At 38.6% G+C, this 22,613-nt stretch overlaps 1 protein-coding gene across 1 annotated transcript in view; it reads right to left on the bottom strand.

Moving 5' to 3' along the window:
* Positions 1–22,613, bottom strand: part of KPNA1 (karyopherin subunit alpha 1) — a 52,744-nt gene that overhangs the window by 4,803 nt on the left and 25,328 nt on the right. The window contains exons 7-12 of the mRNA XM_064464879.1: positions 19,928–20,016; positions 17,999–18,098; positions 17,244–17,407; positions 16,154–16,232; positions 13,118–13,243; positions 183–310 (exon numbers count right to left, since the gene is read on the bottom strand). Coding sequence (XP_064320949.1) covers positions 183–310; positions 13,118–13,243; positions 16,154–16,232; positions 17,244–17,407; positions 17,999–18,098; positions 19,928–20,016 — 686 coding nt within the window. The remainder of the gene's footprint in view (positions 1–182; positions 311–13,117; positions 13,244–16,153; positions 16,233–17,243; positions 17,408–17,998; positions 18,099–19,927; positions 20,017–22,613) is intronic.

The raw sequence follows: 22,613 nt of genomic DNA, 5'->3' as shown, positions 1-22,613 counted from the left end.
TATGTGATTTCTCCCTAAATGAATGAATGGCTCATTCGTAACTCAATACAAAGACACGGTCTCTCTGGATACAAACACTAGAAGCATACAGAAAGGTTTTCCAGTTTCTAGGTTATTAGTTTGATTTCTTGCACAAACACTAGTTCACTCAATTGCATTGAAAGATTTGAACTATTTCATACTTGATCTGTTCAGCAGAGCCTCCAGATGTTGCATTTGTGATTGCCCAAGCAGCTTCCTTCCTTGTCCGAAACTCAGCCGTTTGCAAAATATTTATAAGAGCTGGAAAGATATGGGCATCTATGACTGTCTGCAAAAAGAAATAACATATCAGGGTTATGATAAAAATTAAAAATAAATTCCTTGTCCTGAGCTAGTTAATGTCTATGCTCAGCATAGCACGTTAAACAATGAAACATTAACTTATCAAGGGGCAAAAATCAGTTTTCAGCTTTACAGTCAGATGAAAGTCACTGCCATATCTAATGTGTTACTTAATCATAACCTTTACAGCAGAAGAATGCCATAATTCCCTTATTTTTCCAGTTAGTGAACCACTCAGCTATTAAGTCAGTAAACCACTAAGTCATTAAGATCCCCTAAAGAGAGAAAAAAAACTTCATAAGCCTGTGTGTCATAAAACATTTCCACTGGGTGAGACAACAGAGCAAAGAGAGATTGTATTGTAGGAGCTTCTCAAAACAAGCAAGTACAATATATTCTTTCCTGGTAAAAAGACAAAGCAATGAATAGTTCAGTAGTATGGGTAACTGCTTAGCTCACCAAACTGATGTAAGTCTAATGAGTATTTAGTCAGCAGCTCAAAGTTTCTAGTAACTTCCTCTGAAAAGAGCCTTTTGCAACATACACAAATGAAACCAGTTCAGTTACGTATGACAAGGACCTAAAACACTTTCATAAGGATCATTTGAAGAAGCAAGAACTTAGGATTACGTTTTTAAACTACCATTTACAAATACAAGTCATCACAGATATGGTAAAGGCAAATTAAAAAACAAAAAAGCCAAAAATATCGTTCTGAAGGAGCTCCGCAGAAGAAAGCTAACAGATTTCATACAGCAAAAAGCTACAGTCAGTATGCAGTGTGGATGGTGACCCAATGGAGAAAAAAAAAAACAAAAAAAAAAAACCAAAAAAAAAAACAAAAACAAACAAAAAAACCCAAACAAAAAAACAAACAAAAAAACCCACCCCAACTGTGTGATATTTATTTTACCCTTCCTGTTTGTCTGGGCATCCACACTGCATCTACTTTGTAAATCCGCACCACGTATCAGTTGTATCACAAGTCCCACAAGCACTGTCTCCTTTACCACAGAATCTGCACTTCTAGCCCTCAAGAAAAACCACTTACGCTTCCACCATGCCATGTTATATTAGACTTGTACTTTGCGAAGAATATTGGCAAAAAGCCCTTAACTGAAATTTTTGAATGTGAATGCTGCGAGTCATAGGTCATAAACAGGTGCCAGCTATTTAAAAAGACAAAAGAAAGTATCTTAAAAAGACAGGATGTGTTTTTCCCCCAACATATTTCTTACTGGTGAAAAGCACTTTAAAAATATACAAAAGCAACATACTGTAAGGGTACGTGGAACGTGAGAGCATCTGCCTCATTAAGGTTATCAGATCAAGGACCTTTTCAGCTCAAAGGGAGATATAAATAACAGGAAAGTAATAAATAAAACACACAGTGACACAAACCTGATAGACAAGGGATAATAGAGACAATCACAAAGAGAGAAAGTGTCCAGTCACTAATTAACAGGCTATTAAGAAACTACAGGCATGGCTTTGCAGAGAGCCGGCCTAGACTTTGTAACTGATAAGACAGGGACAAATAGGACTATGCAAAACTTTATAACAAATCTTTTCTTAACTGTCTTACCACATAATCTCCCTCTCTAGCCCACATCAGTGCTGTAAAGATTAGGTGCTAGCAACTGAGACCAGCGTAAGTGAATTTGGACCAGGAACTAAAACAAGACCTCGGGAGAAACCCTCGTGTCTGTGGGGCCAGCAACTGCAGTGGGTTGGGGTATCAGCATCAGTAGCTGGAGAGGCCATGGACTAGGGAACATGTTTCTGGGGTGACCAGAAAGGGTGAATTCAGGGCCAGCAACTGGTGTCAGACCTTGGGTGAAGGAGCCCCTGCAGCAGGAGCAGGTGAGGGTCCCAGCACGAGCCACTGGGGAGCTTCATGGTCCATAAGGCCCGTGTGCCTGGATGCCAGCTACTCAGGGGACTGGGGTGAGGGTCTCTGCATCCCAGCTGGAGTGGGACTGCACGTCACAGGACCCACGTGCCTGGGCACCAGCTCCATGGGGTGGGGGATTTACATTTTCCCCTAATGTGATGGTGGGAGTGGAGGAGCACAGTATGCATAATTTGCTGGCAAACTTGAAGCTGCACTAGGTGGCAAGTAGGAGACCAGGATCCAGGCACGGCCAGAAGGCCTGTGCTGATAATTGAGGGATCTGCAGTTGTGAGGATGCTTGAGACAAATCCATGCACCTGTTTGCTATCGAGAATCAAATTGGAGTAGCCCATGAATAGAAGACAAGTACAGTAAGAGTTCACGATCCAGGCATAGACAGCAGACTGGCAGAGAACCCACACTGATATTCAAAAGATCTGTGAATGTGCATGGCGCTTCTGGATCTAGAGTGAGGGCATGCATGTTTTCACTAGTTCACTTCAGTCCTGAGCAGCTGGAGAGCAGAAAACGGACCTGGCAGTCTACACTTACATTTTGTGTGAGTCCAGGTGGTGCTACACAAGGGTGTTGTCAAGGTGGAAGCCCTTACAAGAACAGTGCGTGTTAAGGGATGTTAAGTATTCCCTAGCAAAAAAGCTCAATATAGATCTAGACTAGGATACCTGATGGCCTAGTATTCTAGTACTATTCTAGCAAAAGAACAAGTAAAAAAATCTCATTATCGCTTCTTGAGTCCTCTCCCCAAAAGAAAACTTTTACATGAGATTCTTTTCCTTAGAAAGTGTCGTCTTAAAACCAACTTCTTCAGTTGGTACTAAAACCAGAGCATGCAACTAAGTCACCACATCTTAGCTGACAGGCAGTAATATACTTTGAGCCTTCTTAATAATAATTAAAAAAAAAAGTTACCTTAAAATGTTTCAATTTAAACTTGTAAAACAGTAGGAGAATTCCAGAACAAAGAGAACTAGCAACAGGAGGGCAGCAAGTGGGAGAATCACAAAAGATTGTTATTGTTTTCCTTCTGGCTCAATCAATTTTGAACTCTTTGCTTCAATGCAAAGACTGGTGGGTAAAATTACTCTTCTCAGAGTGGAGAAATGTGCATTTGAACCTTTTCAGAAGGAACTGAATCCAGACCTTGCATCTCTTGGGTGAGTGCTCTTATTTCAAATGCTACTTGTGTCTATTTCTATTTATTTCTATTTTTATTCTATTGTATAAAAGGCTATGACCACCTTGCTTACTTTCTGCTCTACACTGAAGTTGGCTATCTTTACCCAAACAGATCAGGTTAAAACACCACAATGAATTCCAGCCTCTCATAAGGCGCTTCACTGAAATAGACTGGCTCAAGAGAGAAGCAGATTATCAGTCTCTATGTTTTTGTGTTTCCTACTGCTTGACATGCAATGCAAGTGTTGTCACCATCTCACCCTAGCATAAGTCCCAGTTAAAGGTACTTAACTGTCCCTCTGTAGTACAGCAAAGTTTTTCAACTAGCATCTGTCGACAGTCAAAACTCTCAGAACTTAGATTTTCTTTTCAAAAAAATACATTAACTAGGTCAGAAAATAGTTTGCTTTAGCCTTAATATCTTCACTAGATTTCCAAAGCCCAGTTAAGCTCAACAAGGGTGGAAACAATAAAACATTATTACAGAGAAAGTGCTAGCAGAATCTATTACATGTCTTGCAGCCTTGCCCACAGCAATTAGTCTTGAAAGCAAATTAGAATTCCTAAGGATTCCTAGCTCTACGACATTTTATATGGGAACAACAGTTATTGTGGAAACAGACCACGTTTCCCTTTCAATTAAATTCCTTCTAAGTGATAAAATATTAGACTACTAAAATAGAATATTTTTTTTCTTGAAGAGGAGGAAACCTCAGGCAGAGCAAAACCTTAAAGGACTGTGGCAGGATGAGGTACCTAAAACTTCTGAGAATTTAGAAAGTGTTAACTCAAATTACTCTTTTAGCACTACTATACTCTGCGTGCCTGACATGTAGAAGTAGGTTGAAGACTAAAGTAATATAGTGTATATAAAAATGCTCAAGATAAGCACAGCATTCAAACAAAATGCACACAGTTAAGGGGTTTCAGTTCAACAAGAACTTTAAAAACGTGAAAAAAAGAAATTTTAAAATTGAGTTGTAAACTCAATGTACAAACTACTGCAGATCTCACTCTTCTTCACCTGTTCAAACGTTCCACTAGTCCTTGAAAAACAAAGTGCCTTGGCCATTCACAAAAATAGCAGGCAACTGCCTCATACCTACCATAAAGGATATTTAAACATTCCTTCTGAGCTGCTGATATATTGTAACACTTGCATTTATCTATGTCCTCTAAAGGTGACCAAAATTATTCAAGCACGATAACAGCAGGCCAACATCGTAACCAAAACTTAAACATTCCAAAACCTGTATCATTTTATACAGGTTTTTCCAATCCAAATTACTCTTGTGCTTGCATGTAAGAACAATACATACCAACGTCCTGCTTCCAACAGCAATCAACATCAGATGCACAAGAAAGTGTAAACTCTAGTCATGTTTATTTTTCTATTTCTCCTTTTTAAGTATTCACAGTTGCAGCAATGAGTTCCAGTCTGACTACACCCTGTCCTGGTTTCAGCTGGGATAGAGTTGAATTTCTTCATAGTAGCTAGTAAGGGGCTTTGTTTTGGAGTTTTGCTGGAAACAGCGGTGATAATGTGGAGATGTTTTAGTTGTTGCTAAGTAGCACTTACACTGGTCAAGGACTTTTTCAGCTCCCCGTGCTCTGCCGGGTGCACAAGGAGCTGGGAGGGGACACAGCTGGGACAGCTGACCCCAACTAACCAATGGGATATTCCATACCATATGACATCATGCTCAGTATATAAAGCTGGGGAAGAAGGGGGAAGGGGGGACATTGGGAGTAATGGCGGTTGTCTTCCCAAGTAACCGTTAAGCGTGATGGAGCCCTGCTTTCCTGGAGATGGCTGAGCACCTGCCTGCCCATGGGAAGTAGCGAATTAATTCCTTGTTTTGCTTTGCTTCTGCATGCAGTTTTTGCTTTACCTATTAAACTGTCTTCATCTCAAACCATGAGTTACTTCACTTTTACTCTTCCAGTTCTCTCCCCCATCCCACCAGGGGGGAGTGAGCAAGCGGCTGTGTGGTGCTTGGTTGCTGACTGAGGCTAAAACACGACACACCTGTATGAGAAGGTATGTTCTCATTTGTCCTAAATGCAGCACCTAGTAATTTCTGATGCCTCTTCCTTCAAGGATCTTGCTCAAAAGCAAAGAACAATACTCCTCATTCACCTTCTCAGATGCCACTCATGTTTCTACAGTATTCTGCCACATCTCCTCTCACTTGTCTCATAGTCTACAAAGTTGTTCCTCATATGGAATCCAGCTGACATTTTATGGTTCCTGTTTACCACCCACTGCTACCATACCCTCTGAAGAGGGATCTGCATACAGGGCAACACTGAAGATTTATACTAGAACAAGAATAAGGATTCCCTTTTTTACTTTTTTTTTTTTTATCCCCTTCCTGATGATATTCACATTGGTTTTAGGCTGCTACTACTAGGCACTGAGGGTGGTATTTCCAAAATACATTAGAAATCTCTTATCTACATAATAGGTAATCCAGAGCCCATCCTTTAATACATTAAACTAATACTGAAATTTTTGCCCAACTGCATCTGTCTGCAGCTGTTGGAACTGAACTCTATCTTGACTTGTAACTGCAAGTCTTTCAGAAAACTGAAATATAATTTTAATTGAAATCTGAATCTTCAAATTTAATTTGAAATTGAACTGGATTGTAATGCTCAGTCCTTTAGCAAATCTGGCCCTTATTTTTGAAGCGTCAACTTTATTGCAGTGTATTGTTTTGGATTTGGTGTTCTTTGGTTTGGGGTTTTTTGTTTGTTTGGGGTTTTGTTTGTTTGTTTTAAAATGGTATCCAGGTGCAATGGCCATCCAAGAGAGTTGCCGGTCTCTCAGGAACATTCTAGCCTTCTTATTTATTTTAATCAAGCTTCGTCACTTTATAGTATTTCATTTTTAAAGAGTGAAGCGAGATAAAAGTGTATTTTCAGAGTTTTATTACATCTGCCTGAATGTTGAATCTGAATAATTGTAGTCGTTAGGGAGCAGGTCTTCACCGGTACTATATTAAATTAGTGTTTTGAGCTGGTCAACACCAAGTGAATTTGCTTCTCCTTTGACTTCTCACAAATAAATCACAGTATGCAAAAATACACATGTACATTTAGTATGCAAGTGCTGGCATCATGTGTCTACATAAGATTCATTACATAAAGCAACCAAGACTTAAAGCATGACTGTTTTCCCCCTCCTGCAAGCTGTCTCATTACCTTTAACTTATCAAGATTACAGTCACCACCCTAGCTGGCAGCTGTGAATATAGCCCTACTGCTATGATCTCCTCCTCCTTGCTGCAAACTTCAGTTTGTAGAGGCTTCTCAGTTACTTGTGTTCCAGTTACCTTGTTTATTGATTCAATTTACAACTGCTTTTTAAGTAGCATAGAAAATATTTGTAAGCTAAAGCTAACATGATGGCATGAGTACAAAACGACTGCCATCCAAGAGTCACCAAGGAAGCACTTCAGATCTTCAGTTCTATTGGACTTTTATGTTACTGACAAAGACACCTAAGCCTATATAGAGCAAACTTCTAGCCAGTTTACACAAGGTTGCTGCTGATGTCAGGAAGAACCTGCACTACAATGAACAGCACTTTGTTGGGGTGTCTCCAGCTTTTAGGGTCTGTCATACAAAAAAAAAAAAAAGACAGCATTATACACTGCTGAGTTTTTCAGGCAGAATAAAGGGATTAAAAGTATTATTGGTCTGCTGCTCTCAGTGTGGTATGATGTATGGGATTCACCGCATGTAGAAGCCTGAAAACAGATTTTGTACTTAAACACAACCTTGAACCTGAAAATTATTAATCTCTGACTTTTGCTGGTTCTCAAACAAATATGACCATGTCGGCAATGCCATATTTTGCTCCTAGTTGAGACACTTTTTGAAGTCCTGCCACCACAAGCATGTGAAGATTTTAGACCACTTGTGCAAACTATGGTGTAAACCAAACATACTTTATACTCAAGTAAGTTGATACACAGTTTGCCTGTGTAAACCACAATACTGTGTGAATCATCTCATTCCTTTTCCACGTCCCTGGTGTTACTGTGGTCTTTTTGGAGAAGTGCCTCTGACAATTCTTAGCTTGTATCTTTATCCCAATTTCTAAAAATATATTTCATTCCAGAGTTTTTAAAACCGACAGGCAATGTATCATTTGCTACACTTGTCCATGTCACATTTCAGTAAGGACAGGAAACCTTAAAGGAGGAAAATATACGGCACAAATCCCGCTGCTACCATGCCTAGCCATACTCAGATTTCCAGATGTTCTTGTGAGAAGTTAAGGTATATTAGAAAAGAATTTATAAGTTTCTTAACCTGTCAACAGGAGAGAACTCTTATGATGTCTTCACTGTCAGATATGGAAGATTGTGTCTGATGTATTGCCTTTCATAGCTTTTCAACGGGTTGCGAAGTTAAACACAGAACATTTTCTGAGGTATGTGGTAGCCTTTCATACCCTTCAGAAGGGCCGACAGTCAGGATTTAGCTTCAGTTGTGCAGTTCTCCTTCTGACTCCCAGGAAGATGTAGTTCCCCTTCTCCCTGACTGGGGAAGCTATCCACTGAAGTACAGCAAAGCTGTATACAAACTAGGAAATTAACAAACAAAAACTATACTTAGTGACAATCATGACTGCATCAGGATATACACATCCAACCCAAACCTTAAAAGCACAGAAATAAAGAGGGGAAAGACTGCGGTATTCCACTACACTTTTCCATTGCCTACGCACTGCCAATAACACACTCTGAAAGGCTTTCACTTCCACCTTTGGTGGCAAAAAAACCCCAAACCTCCTGTGCTTTAATAGTGGCTACAAAAGAAAGTTCAGTGCTTACTTTCACACATTTCATGCATGCTGACTATAATACTGCCTTAACACTAGAAAGGGTTTACTTGACTGTGTTTGAGTGCAATTCTGATGGTGATAGGCTGCTGTCTTATCTTTTAGAAATGGCAGTGAAAGCCTTTGGAGCGTGCTACCAAACAGCATTGTAGGCAGTATGAAAGTGGAAATGAATAGATAAGTCCTTCCCTCTAACTTTATATTTCTATACTTTAGAGTGGGTGGATGGAGTGTAACCCAATGCAATCTTAACACTAAATATAGCTCTGTCTGTTAATATTGGTTAGGTAAAATACCTATGAGATTTACCAAAATATTTAATTTCCTTCTTGGTGCAGAAGGGATGGCTAGATTATGACTTGAGCACTACGTGAAGTTTCCATAGTATTCTAACATCCCAACTGCTGCGCAGCAACAACCCACTTGTTAGATCAGCTGGTAACTTGCAATAATGTGGTTTACTACGCCAGGCAGACATTTAACTTTCAAGAAAAAATTACCATGTATTGAAATTATTCTTGCCTGATTTCTGGCGAAGTTTGTGCATGTTCAATATCCAATTAGTATCACAGAGACTGGAATAGATCTGGCTACAGTCTATGACTTCTACTAGGAACTATCAAGCAATTTGGAGGGACAGGGGAGAAAGGAAAATAAATTATTTAGTTTAGAGCTGCATCTATATTTTAGAATTCCTTCTGTCAGGAAGATCAATTCTGAAGAAGTAATGTTTTAATTGAAATGTGAAATTAATTTAGACAGAAAAAAATACTTCAACTCACAAATAAGTTCATCCATGAACTTAATTAAATCAGATATTCTTCACAGATAGGAATTTTCCTTTCTCCTCACTACTAAAAACAGACTCTCCATTTTAGCATATGACCATCTTCAAGAAACACTTTACCAAATGTCATTTGCCAATTTTGGAAATTATTTTCAAGTGTTTTTCAGCTCAAATGTTTGCAATGATTTTGACATTAAGTAGAGTTTGTCTGAAGTAATACCTCAGAGAGGGAGTTTTCTGAGAAAAGCAGATGTATCAGCTCTGGAGCTGAAACAAGGTTTCATCACACCTTGTATCTCACATGACATTCTCTAGGTTGAGACTAGAAACTAAAGAATTCAAATTTTTCTGGAATTTGTTACATATCTGTAATGCGGTTTTCCCTTCAACATGAGATAATCATTGCAATTACCAGTTTTACTTCCAAGAAACAGTGGCCTTGATATCTCTCATCAAGTACGCTGTAAATGTTCTCCAATGTCCTTTACTTCACAGCTTTCCTCTAACAGGCCTCCTTCTGCAGTTCCAAAAATCTAAGCCTCATAATGGACATGGCTTGCAATGTGTCAGTTAGCAGGGTAGTTACCTCCTGCTCAGAATCATAAATGTTTTTTTTAATCATAACTGCCAGTATAGATTAAATTGGGCATGCGCTTAGGGCAGTCCGTGTTTCACTATATAGCGTGTGTGCGCTCAGAGTTTGAAGGCAGCTCAATTACTCTGAATGGGGCCTGAGGGATTCTTATATGAACTACAGCTTTCACTTTTGAGAAGCTGCTTCGCACATTTTTTCCTCCTGGACTTGAGTCATCAACTTCCTTCCAACTTTGTCTGTGACACATCCTAAGGCAGCTGCTTTAAGCTGGATTCATTTAAATCTACATGTATTTTGGTGATTTGGTTGACACCATGTTTTCTTCCTGATGCAAGAGTCCTGAGAAAGCAAGCTTGTACCCACACAACCACAACAACTATTTTTTCCATACAGTTAAGGGCATTTTTGTACTTCTAAAGAATCACCTGCTAGACATAAAGGTGCAATACTAATGGCTCATAGCATTAATTTTCCTCTTCCTGCCTCGCTACCTCAACTATCCAAGTCATAAAGCAAATCTCATCTGTTCTCAGTAGAAAGGGGGGGATCTAAATTGGTGATAAGCCACTCCAAAACATTTTAAAACTACTGAACACATGCATGCATAGATGTATCTAATGATTTTGTTTAGCTAGATAAGGCAAATTTTGTTTTAACAAAGGAGATATTATTTTATCCTTACTTGTTTTCAAATAAAGATGTGACAACAGTTTAAGAGAGGATTACCAAGGGTGTAGTTAAGACTCTCCACCTAAAGCCTTCCTTTTATATGTCTGAGTAATGAATACCAGGAGTAAGATTACTGTGCAAACAAGGACAGGCACTTACTCCTTCACTTGAACAGGATGACGTGGTACAGTGAATACATCTACAGAAGTCACAGAAGCAAATACACTATTGAAATACCTTTGATGTACTAGAATTTAAGTTACCTCTAGGATTCTTCACAACTGTACCTTCAGCAGATCAAGACTATGTAAATAGAAATCATTAAGTTTTGAAAAAATGCTCTAATAACAAACTTCACTTTCTATTGCCATTTCCAATACTTATTTCTTTATGGAATGACTTGTACAGGTATCAGATTTTCTCAAGCTCATTCCTATATGATTGTGCATCCTGAAGCAACACTCTGCTAGACTTGGGAAAAAATACAAAGTTAAGAAAATTTATTGGGCTGGATTTTTCCCCAGAAAATACTCTTAGACTTCCTAGAAAATGCAGTAATGGCCTTCTAGAGAGAAAATACTGCTCCTCCCTGCCTCTAAGGTGGTAGCAGCATGGATAAAGCTGCCAGAAGATTCTTCACTGCAAGAAAAGCAAAGGCAAAAACATTTTTTACCTTAGTATGAGCAGTAGTAACTACATTCTCTGCACTGCTAATTGCACAGCAATTACCATTGCTAATGCAGGAAAAAACAGTACAGCTGCTGATTTTACACAGCACTTTTTCTTAGAAATTCAGCTAATCCACAGATAAACACACAAGCCACAATAAAGGCAGAAACAAAATTATTGGAGCTCTACCAAGGTTAGATTAAGTAACCATATCATACTCTATATCTTACAAAAAACCATGATCTTCAGTGGTACAAGTAACATCTTGACTGAGAAAGCCAGAGCAAATACAACTGTAGGAGGTTTCTTTGCTCACAGTTCCACTTCCATCTTAGTCAAATCTTTACCTCAGACAAGAAGGACCTACACAGCTTTCTACTTTTGTAAGTTTTATTTTCTTGCCTACTCGTTTCCTAACATAAGCATCTCTGAAGTTAGATAAGCATTCACTCTTAATTCCAGGAACTCAGCAGAGACTGAGTTACCTTCCTCAAAAATATTAACTTTATTTCCTATGCTTTCTGAGATGAAGACCTCATTCAAGGTATTAAGGCTTTACACTGACCCTTCAGCACCTGAATGTTCTTTGTAAGAGAGAATGTATAACCAAAAGATTGCAAGTACCACCTGCAAAGGATATAATACAGCTTTTCCTCAAGAAAAACATGCAGCCTTTTTACAATCTCTTGCAACTTTCCTGCAAAAAGAGAAGTGATTCCATCCCTTGGGTGAAAAGGGTTAACCACTTTATGCCAATTCTGATCCTACAGAATGAATAATCCAGAGCCATCAGATAAAAGACTAGCAGGTGTCAGACTGCCTTCCAAGGAAAAGCATATGGAGGAAAGTACTCCTTGGCCACTTTTGCCAATGTATGATGGGACTTGGTTTACTTCCTGTGTGAACATGCATTGTTTCTACCTGGTTACTAATGACTGAGACAAATAATTCTAATGTCTAATATTTCTGCTATTTATTTCTATTCCTCAGAAAACAGGTATGTGCAACCGGATTTCCACACATCCTCTGCAATCTCTGAAAATACTTTCTGTATCCAGTAAGGGAGAAGAGCATTGAGAAATGTAACTTCAGAAGAATTAAATTTGGTTTACATGAGGAGACTTTTCATTCAACTGCTTTTATAGGAACCTTGTACACTTATCAAAAAAAGCCTGGTTCCACTACAATACGTTTTCCCATCACCTCTGGAAAAGGAGAAGGAATGAGGCATCGTCCTTGAAAGCCGAGCAAAAAAACCTCCCCTAGTGCAGCTGTTCTGAAAAAACTCCATACCCAGGGAAAACAAAATATATTTAGCAGTTCCTTCTTTATCTAGTCAAAGAAAATATTTTCTCTGGGGAAGTGATGGTCAATCCCTCATTTCTACCATTTGGAGACAAGTCCTGGGAATTCTTCCTGATGGCTGACACTAAGTCCAGACTCAGCAAAAAGATGTGATCTTTTGGAGGCCTAATTGTAAAGACTGACACAAGGGAGTGAGACTTTCATTTGCTTCTGTGTGCTATCACTTAACATGAAGGGATTACAAAATTTGGTATAATCAGAAAGGACATATCCCAATGCAATGTGTTAGATATCCCCCATTATTGTTCAGTTTAATAAATAGTAATTTTAGATTTGGCTAAGCACAACTGCCTGTATCAGGAATTATAAGAAAATATAAACAGGAATAAAGGAAGTATTTTACAATGTAGGCGTCCATATCCGGTGGTGAAATCAAGAAACGTAAAGTTATTTGATTCTTAAAGTTTGTGGCTTACTCTTTTCGTACTTGAGAATTTCTGTGTCTTAATGATTGTTGAAGACATGAAGCAAATTATTTAAGACAATGCTTTCTTGAGCTTAGCCTCATTTTGTCCTTCTTTACCATAACCACCTCCCCGCCTTATAATCTGTAGGTGATTATAAGATTAAATAATTTGAGAGGTGACTGGGCAATTGAAATATTCTAATTATGCTCAGAGGCTATAATTTACTTCTGCTTATATGTAGTTATATATCTGTGACTGTGTATACATACAGATATGCACTTTATACACAAAAAAGTGTACTGCCTGACATGTTTCTTCTAGTCTGCAAGACAAATATCATAGCTGAAAAGGTTACCTGGATTTGGGCTCTGTTTCCAGCTGTTATATTGGATATTGTCCAGCATGCTTCCTTTTTGATAGATTCTTTTGGGCTGCTTAGCAAGTGCAGTAAACTCTGCAGGGCTGAACAATTCAGAATTACCTGAATATAAAAGAAAAAAAAAAAGGAAGAAAAAACAAGAAAAAAGCAACAAACACAACAAACGACACCTTAGAGGAAGATAAAGAATCACAGGAACAAGGAATACAATGCCTTCAAAATCTAAAAAGCACATCCCATCTGATGATTCCAAACAGTTCAAAAAACAAACAAACAAAACAAAAAACCATGAAGAAGTGAGAAATAAATGAGTAAATGCTTGCAGGAAAGCTAATGAGCAAAACAACTGAGTAATTCAGGTAAGAGATCATGCCTTCATAATGATTTCAGTGTGACCCGAACACAAGAAGATACTAAGCCCATTATGACCAAACCAAAAATAAGATGACAGTATTTTCCTGTTGTCTTGTTTTCTGTATTTTTGTGTACTTCAAAGCTCCAACTACTTCTGTTTTCTGCATCAGCTGGCACAGCAGGGCAGAATGTTGCCAGTGTTGTGTTCAGCGACATTATGAATGGGCAATTCTTATTTAAAAAAAAATAGTGAAAATTTGCAATTACAGAGCAGAAAAGTTGCAGGGAAATTTGCATTTCCAAAATAAAAATTTTAAGTGCCCAAAGTACAAGAGGAAATGACCCACAACAGGGATGCTACAAGACAGAATACTTGATTATGTCATGTGTGACAGTAAAGGGCTTTTTGACCCTCTAAAAGGGCATAACAAGATCTAATGACCGAGAAATCAAAGAATTTTTTTTTTTTAAATTACATTCTAACTTCTTACAAGTCAGTCAAAAACTGGAAGAGCCTACCAAGAAGCACGATGGTTTTGCCTTGTATGGTAAAAGCAGGCAGCTTAGGCAGACAGTGTGTAACAGAATTTTAGAAGAAATTCTTCAGTCTGTTTGTGGGGGTCAAAAGAATGAGAGAACCAAGCTGAATCACGGTGATGACTTCTGATCTTGGAATCTGTGGACTGAATTCCCTTGCTTATATTCCCCCCAACCTTTCTACCCCAAATTAAGATTTAAAAAAGCAGAGATTATTGTTCAGGACTGTATCAGGTATCTGCTGGGACAAGAAACATTTATTTTTTCTTCATGCACAGTATCTATGTTTTTAGCCATCTCCAACCACTGGCAATTGTTAATAGTCAGAAATGAGATTAAAGTAAAAAGCAGGTTTGTGCTCTGAGGTTGTACAGAGAAGTTTTCAGGCAACTGTCTTGTATGTCGCTCATATTCAGAAATTTATCAACAGTCAAAGCTGGGCTCTTCCTTCTGATGTAGAATTTTTATACGCATTCTGTACCCCCTCTTTAGCATACTGCACAAGCTACAGGCAGGGCTATCAAGCTATCCTACTTAAACAGTTCTCTAGATTTTTAGGAAAGTTTATGGTACACCCCTCAAAAAATTGTGTGGAACGAAAGAGTTTAAACATTTTATTAAATTAAAATCTAAGATTTATGCCATATTTAATAACCTGCATTACATGCAATTTAGTGATTCCTTGTGGGTTTATTTTTAATGAAACTATGAAATCACAAAATGCACCTCATTCTTATGACTGATCTGCAAAACAAATGCCATTAAAAAATACAAGAATGCCTATGCAATTCAGCTACAGAAAAAAATACTGCAACAATCAAAAAAATGATGTTAAACTTCTTTAGCACTAGTGATAAGATATTCAGTGTCCTGCCTCTGCTAATCTATCTTTATCTCTGATCTCATTGACACAGAACTACATAATTCCAATATATTCATACAAAACAAAAAACAAGCATTGAAAGTAGCCTCAAGATTAGGAACTTAGATTTTAGCTTTGGTATAATTTACATTGAAGGAGTAATTTAACACTTTGCAACAGGGAATCATAAACTCTATGCATCTACACCTCACTGAAAGCATCTTTCTTCAAACTCTTCATATCATCTCACAGCTCTAACTGCTACCACTACTTCCTGGATGTCCGTTTCACTGCCCCCACTGCGCACACCTTCCCGTTTGCAGCTACCACCACTCGTTGATGCCATTCCTGCCATCAGTTTTAGCAGAGTCAACAACACACCACAGCAAGCCTCTTTGAGCCTGTCACTTCAATCCAATTGGTTGTGCATTGGTCAGACAGCTCAGCAACACACAGGCATGCTTTTTAATTTGCCCGCTAGAGATGGAGGCCAAGAGCCTGTAGAGTTTCATGAACAGTAGTCTATTCTGTACTCTTCTTCATATTACCAACTGAGTCTCACAGAAGGGTGTCAGAATGCAAAGTCGGAAGAAACTTCAGCATAAGGCACAGCAGCAGAAGCCCGTAACTGGAGCTTCTGCTCTACATGTAAAAAGAGATTGCCACCAGACAGTGGATCACAGGTAACACACATATGCAAGGCACAGGCTTTAGAAATTGGTGGGAGCTGCTGTCTCTTGCAAAACCTACCAAGCAGCAGGATGTCAACTTAGTGCCTCTGAAGCATCTGGTTTCCTGACCCGCAGTTTAATTCCAATACAGTGGTGGGAGTCACTGCCTCCTACTGATGCTTCTCCGAATATCTGCCCAGACACAGCTATATACCATCCAAAATCTGACCAGACACTCATTTTTCTTATATTCATCGTAGACTACCAACAGCATCAGATATGACAGACCTTCAATGGCCCTACCATGGCACATCATTCTCCATGAAATTCAGCCTTTAAACAAACCACGAAAAAAAATCCTCAAAGGACATTGCACAGCAATATACAAATCCCACACACAACTATGTATGAACCACCAGCAGTTCAGCACTAACAAACTATGAAAACCAGCATGTTTTGAGGCAGCTAGTGTCATCAGTCCTTCACTTTCAAACTTCAAAACGAACAAGAGGAGGTGCTTGTGAATAGGTTACCAAAACTAACAAAAAGATGCACTGCAGTACAACACAAGAGAAAGTTAATCCATACCTGGGTCTGGATATCATCTCCTGTGACAATGTTCCCAACAGCTCGTAAGGCAGGAGATACAACTTTGTAGTCGTTGTGCCTAAAATTACCAAGGAAATGTCTAAGTGTTAACCATCCTAAAGCATCTCCATCTTTACATCCTCAAGGAAGGAACATCCATCAGCCAGGGGAAAACTTCCCTGCTAAACCTGACTTAACTCTCACTACCTGAATCAAGACACTCATTCATTTTAAACTAATGGTAAGTCCGTCTAGGGTTTCTAAATACTTAGGCATTTAGGTACCATTTGGCAGCATTAAAAGAAATTAGATTAAAAGAATACAAGTACTTTGGAGTATAGGCATCCTTGGGAGGGTAAAAGTAATCAGCTTTAACTATGAAACACAATGTAGCACGCACAAAGGCAGAGAATGAGACAGAGGAACACAGACAGAAGCTGTGTGTTTAACCCATACTTCAGGTTTGATCATCTTCTGTCATATGCAGCCCCCCATCATAATTTTTAAATCAGGATTGGGATAGGAAGGGTGAAGTAAGGAATTTTCTTCTCAAATGAAAACACTTTTTATAAATGGTACCTCAAGTAAGACATTCTATTCATTAACCCAGCATCATATTTGTGTTACTCTTAAAAGCCTTAATAGTCTTTATTTATATCACTGAAAACCATTATTTCTTGTTCTTAGGTAACTGAATGCTCCATGTCCTTCCCTTAGACCTGAAGAAATGATTCTAAACAAGGCCAGTCTCCCTGACCCCAACTCCCACATTGGTAAGTAATTATAAGATGGACTTCAATGGTGCAGGGAAATTTCCAGTATATATTATGGATTTTACAAAAATGCAGGTTAGCTGAAGGAAAAAACACCTCTTAAGAAATAGCAAAACTAGTACAAGAAGAGTTGCCTTGTTTCTGTTACTCATGATGAATAGAGAAGACTGAACACAGAGAGGTAAAATTAAAACTCAAACCTTGCTTTTTGGAAATTACTACATTTCAAGACATTATCTAATTAAACTTCCTATTGCTGGAACCTTAATTTTAGGGAAAAGAGTGGATAGTACATTTGCTCAGAATAAATTTCTTACATCAGCAATTCCACAAGTCTTCTGCAGACTCCTGCATCAATCACAGCCTGGATTTTATCATTGGGGCCATCAGACAAATAGGACAAAGCCCAGCAGGCATCAGCTAATACGTCAGTATCATTGACAAAGAGCAGCCAGGAAAGCACACTAAGACAAGGTGAAACCTGTAAGACATTAAGAGGAGATACATACATTGTGCAAATAAAAGAGCCAGAAGATCTATTAACATGTCAGCTAATTTTGTATGTGACATTATAGGATTAGGCATTGGCATCTCAACGTTCAATACTCAGAAAATTTCAGACCTAGGCAGCACTTCTGTGCAGGGCTGTAGCTGAGTACAGCAGGGCTGCAGCGTACAGAAGCACAGAGGAGCATGCCAGCAGAAAAGCACTATGAGAATTCTGCAGCCACTACAGTACGATGTCTGGCAACTTAAACTCATACTTGTCTGCTAAGATGTGCCATACTTTGCACTACAGCAGCCAAGAGGTACAGAGTTTTGTTCTGCCGTGGGATGGTCATCTCCAGTACAGGAACAGTAGCAAAAAGCTAGGAGGCAGCTATATTAAAACAATGGCTGTGAATGTCTGCCCAAAGGACTAAATATATTCAAAAACTTAATCTGTAAGAAATCTACACATTGTTTCAGAGGAATTCTGAAATATTTCTGCTATTTAGTTTAAAGTTCACCATGTTCGCACCTACTTGTCTACCACCACCTCACAACCCATTTCCTTTCAAACACCTCTTACCTTGGCAAAATCTGGAGGAGGATTTTTCCCTCTGCAGAGGTTGGATAGAGCCCACACAGCATTTCGGGTCATAGTGAGACGGTTCTGTTTTGAAAGCAATCTAAAACAAACAACAAAAAAATGCCAACCTTTGCTTTTTAAAAATCAGAGCCAGGCAACCCTGTAGGGTCAATTGCATGAGTCATTAAAATAAACTCAGGGCTACATTTTAACATACACCAGGGCAAAATATGCTAGATTTTTTTCCTATAAAAACACATCCTGAGGAAAATCATCCTTGATGGCTGGATACTAACACACATGCTAGATATATCAATCCTAGTATCCCAACAAGAATAACAACCATTACACTAAAATTGTATTCATTTAATTGCTTAGATATGGATGTGGCAGATTAACAGATTAACGCACAGAACTGTGACAAAATTGCACTAAGTAAAACGGTGTGTAGATAAGTTTTGGAGAGCACTCTCTTCTCTGAACTGCATTTTTATGTCAGTCTTGTACTGTCAGCCCCACTTTTACACTTTTGTACGTTGACTAGTGAAAGAGAACAAAACTTATTCTCAGAAAATGCATATAGTCAGGTTTAGGGTTTCCCAAACACTCAAGACAGTCATGTATCTCACAGCAAGCACTGTTTACAGACTTTCTGTGCACACTGGCTCCAGTCCCAGCATGACAGCCTTGCCCACTGGGTTTTGTTAGAACACGACTCTACAGAGCACCCCAAACCAGTCTCTTCCTGCAGTTGTTTTGGGGTGGCATCCCCACACCAGCTGCAGGGTTCAACTTCTGCTCCATAAGACACAGGAAGCCCAGTGATGTGGTGAACTCTGACACCTTTATGAGATCTACATACCAAAACTGCCCTCTCACATTAGGGCTATCACACTGACCAAAGCTGCATCAGTCACTGCTACACTGTGAGTCCCTTTATGTGAGATCAATCCTAGCACTGACAAAGATGTCTGTGGAATTGAGTCAAACACAGTGTGAAGTCTCTAAACAAGGCATTTTTTGTGACAACTTAGAAATAACTAGCCATAGGGTTCTTTGGCCTAGGAAGAATGCAGTAAGGCAAAACCCAGTTTTTCCACAACTATAACAATTCAAGTTTTCTCATAGCCATCCCACCTGTACCAAAGTCTTTACGGGAGCACTAGAAAAACTCCACTGCTGCAAACAGAGTTTGAAAAGGACAGAGACTAAGTAATCCTAATTTGGACATGACAACACAAGATGGTGTCACCGTTTCAGCAATATTATTGTCCTTCAGCAGAGGACCATCAAGATGATTATGATAACAGGAGGGTTAGAGGCCTGGATTTCTCCAGCCTTAGAAGGAGACTGTGTAAGGGGAGATATAACTGCTGCCTCCAACAGTTTAACAGGTATATAAAGAAAAGAAGAAGCCAGATCCTTTTCAAAAGGTGTATAGTGACAAGACAAGAGGGAACTGTCACAAGGTAAAATACAGAAAATTCTCATTAAGTATCAGAACACTGTTTTTCACCATACCATGGTCAAATACTGCAAAAGGTTGCCCCAGGTGGTTACAGAATCTACCTTTGATGTTACAAATTTGACTGGTTAAGTAGCTGAGCAATCTAATCTGATCTCACCTGCTGTAAAGAAAGGCTTTGACTGGATGACCTCCAGAAGTGCCTTTCAACTTAAATTATTCTATGACTCTATAATAAGCCCAGGCATGCACCCACTCTGTAGAATAAAATAGTTCCAGTTTAGCTGCTCCTAAAACATGTTTCCATTTTAGCTCCATTACAAAAGTAGTTCAGGAGCCCCTGTTAGAAGTCTGATTAGTTCACAATAATTAAAAATCATTATTATTCTCCAAGGCAAAAAAGAAACTTCAGTCTTAGGAGACACTCACGCAAAATTCTAGAAAACATATTAAACCAGACTTACTGCAATAAAGGGGGCAGGATATTACAGTCCAATACATAGTCTCTGCACATAGTGCTGTCTCCGGCAATGTTGCCAAGAGCCCATACTGCCTGCAATGAAAAACAGAATAGCAATTACTTTTGTTTTCACAATTCAACCAATTAAGTGTATGTATTAGAGTGGGAGATACTCTGTTCTCACTGTTAGATCCTGGACAATGTACAGAAGGGGAATGCATTCTGGTTGAGCATTACATACACTCAAGCTCACTATATGATTCAGGAATATTTATACATACCTAAGAGGAATACCAAAACAGCCAGCTTTGCAGGCAGACATAACCTTGTTCTGTCCACAGTATAAGAGATGAGCTGATCTCCTCAAGCTTAGTAAGATACTAATTCTGCACTCCTTCTGGTTCAGAGCTGGCTCAAGCCCAAATGTTCATTGCACAGGTCAAGCAAGTTTGCACCTACCCAAAAATGTTTGTGTGGAACAGCCCACATTAGTATCTCCTAAGAAGCCATAAAAGCACGCATTATTTGCACAGCCATATTAAGAATGCTGACACCAACTAAGATGAAAAAGAATCTATATGCAAGATAAACCAATATTCAGAGTTCAGATGAGCACTGGCACATATTCTTTAAGACAAAACTATACAAGACAGAACCAGTGTTGCCTATTAAGATGTAAGCATGGCAAAACACAAGGACGGCTATTTTCTCCCTTGGACATCAGTACTAATGGAAGCCTTCATTTTGAGAAGAAAATATCTAAAAAGTAAGATGATCATTAAAGAACATGAAATCCATCATCTGTAATATGATGAAAATAAAATATTTAATTGTTTTTTGATTTATACATTAAGGTCAAGTGGTGGTTTAGATATCACTGTCCACTAATTCGAGAGTTAACTGAAAAAAAATTTAAAGTAGTCTGTATGGAGTATAAAAGCCATTTGATGAACTCCATTAAATTTACAGACAATATTTTGTCACACAAAGTGTATGAAACTCCATTTGTTATTTATTTCAAGTTAGCAGAGGGCTAAGTGTCATATCAAATACATACATGTATCTGCTTATTTGGTAAGACCCATACATCTGCACAACCACTGGAAATACTTCCAATACTGCATATAGAGGACAAAAACGATCCTATATATTATGGACAGCTGCTGAATGTCCTCCGCAAGTTTATCTTCAGTTGAAGGCCATGTATATATTTGCAGTAAAATGTGTTAACAGTGCAGAACTATTTCTCCAACTGAATGTACATAACCTCCCCACACAAAATAAACATGTTTTTCTCCCTGTATCTCCACCTGAAATAAATTACTCCTCAAAAAAAATTGGCAGGATAAGCCAAATTTGTTACCTAAAGGAAGTTCTCAGATAATCCAAAATAAACTTATTTATTCTTTATGGGTATGATGTCAATTGATTTGTTGCATTAGATTTCTACTGTAACATGTTTTTAAACAGTGGCAAAAAGATGCTACTTTAAAAAACAGACTCCAAGCACTCTACAGGCCCAAACCCCCTAGCAAATCCTGCAAAATTAATACAGCTAAAACCAGGTGTATATACAAAATGTAGATACAGATGTCAGTTTACTAGATACAAAAAAGACAGACTCCTCCTTTGTACCAGTATTACTAATAACACCATAGATAGATCAACTGGAAGTCCCTAAACTGCAAGTTGTTAAGAGACTAGGACACTATTCTGGAGAAGGATTAGTTTGGTTTGTTCTCCTACTGTTTTCCAGGCTTCTGCTGTCTGCCACAGTCAGAGACAGGGCACCAGGCTATACTGACCTTTCCTGTGAAACAGAACAGCCATTACTACACAGTGTCCCCCCAAAACTGATCTTCATCATGAAAACTTAATTTTTCATTCCAATTCTCATTATTCTACAACTGTTGTGACAAAAGTTTTTCTGAAATAGAAGTATAACCTTGGGTCTGGCAGCCTCATGGACTAAAGACAGAGAAGGCAGCTACTAAAAAAATTTAGCTTAAGAGACAGAACATATGCCACCTTCTGCAAAATGTCTTTTGTATTAAAACTGTAAGAAGCTATGCTTGTTCCTCACTGCAGTGCTTGTATTTCTGCAGCAATGAGAAGTCCAAGGAATGAATCAAAGATTTCAGCTGCTTCTAAACAAACTTGTGGATCTTCTAAAAATGTTTAGGGGTGAAAAAAGTTAGAATTTGCAATAATTTCCTTTTATTGAACATGTGGGTATCTTTGTATGAAGATACAATCTGCTTGCCTGGACACCCTTACACATGTTAAAACACCCTGGAAGCCGTATTTCACTTGTCTCTGGACTTCGTTTCTGCCATTATAGCAGTACCTATTTTTAGGTTGGACAACAGTGATAATCACTTAATCCAAGAATCCATTCTGACCCTGAATGACAGACTGGTTTTGCAACAGCAAATCTCACATCAAAAAGACTGACCAGAGAAGTCAAATAGCATCTCTATTGCTTTCCCACTCTTGATTTTTTTTAATGGCAAGAGAAGTCTGGCTGAGTAGTCTGATATCACAGGACCTGGTAAGAGAAGACACTGCAAGAAATCCTTGTAATGCTAGTGACTGATAGCACACAAGATGCAAAGAAATTGAAATATCTTTAGAAAAATATGCAAGGTTTCATTCAAAAAGGAAGATGTCTTTCCTTAAGGAATTACTTC

This window comes from Phalacrocorax carbo, chromosome 1 (genome assembly GCF_963921805.1).
Source record: "Phalacrocorax carbo chromosome 1, bPhaCar2.1, whole genome shotgun sequence".
NCBI classification, from domain to species: domain Eukaryota; kingdom Metazoa; phylum Chordata; class Aves; order Suliformes; family Phalacrocoracidae; genus Phalacrocorax; species Phalacrocorax carbo.
This window is presented reverse-complemented; position numbering and strand designations above follow the sequence as displayed.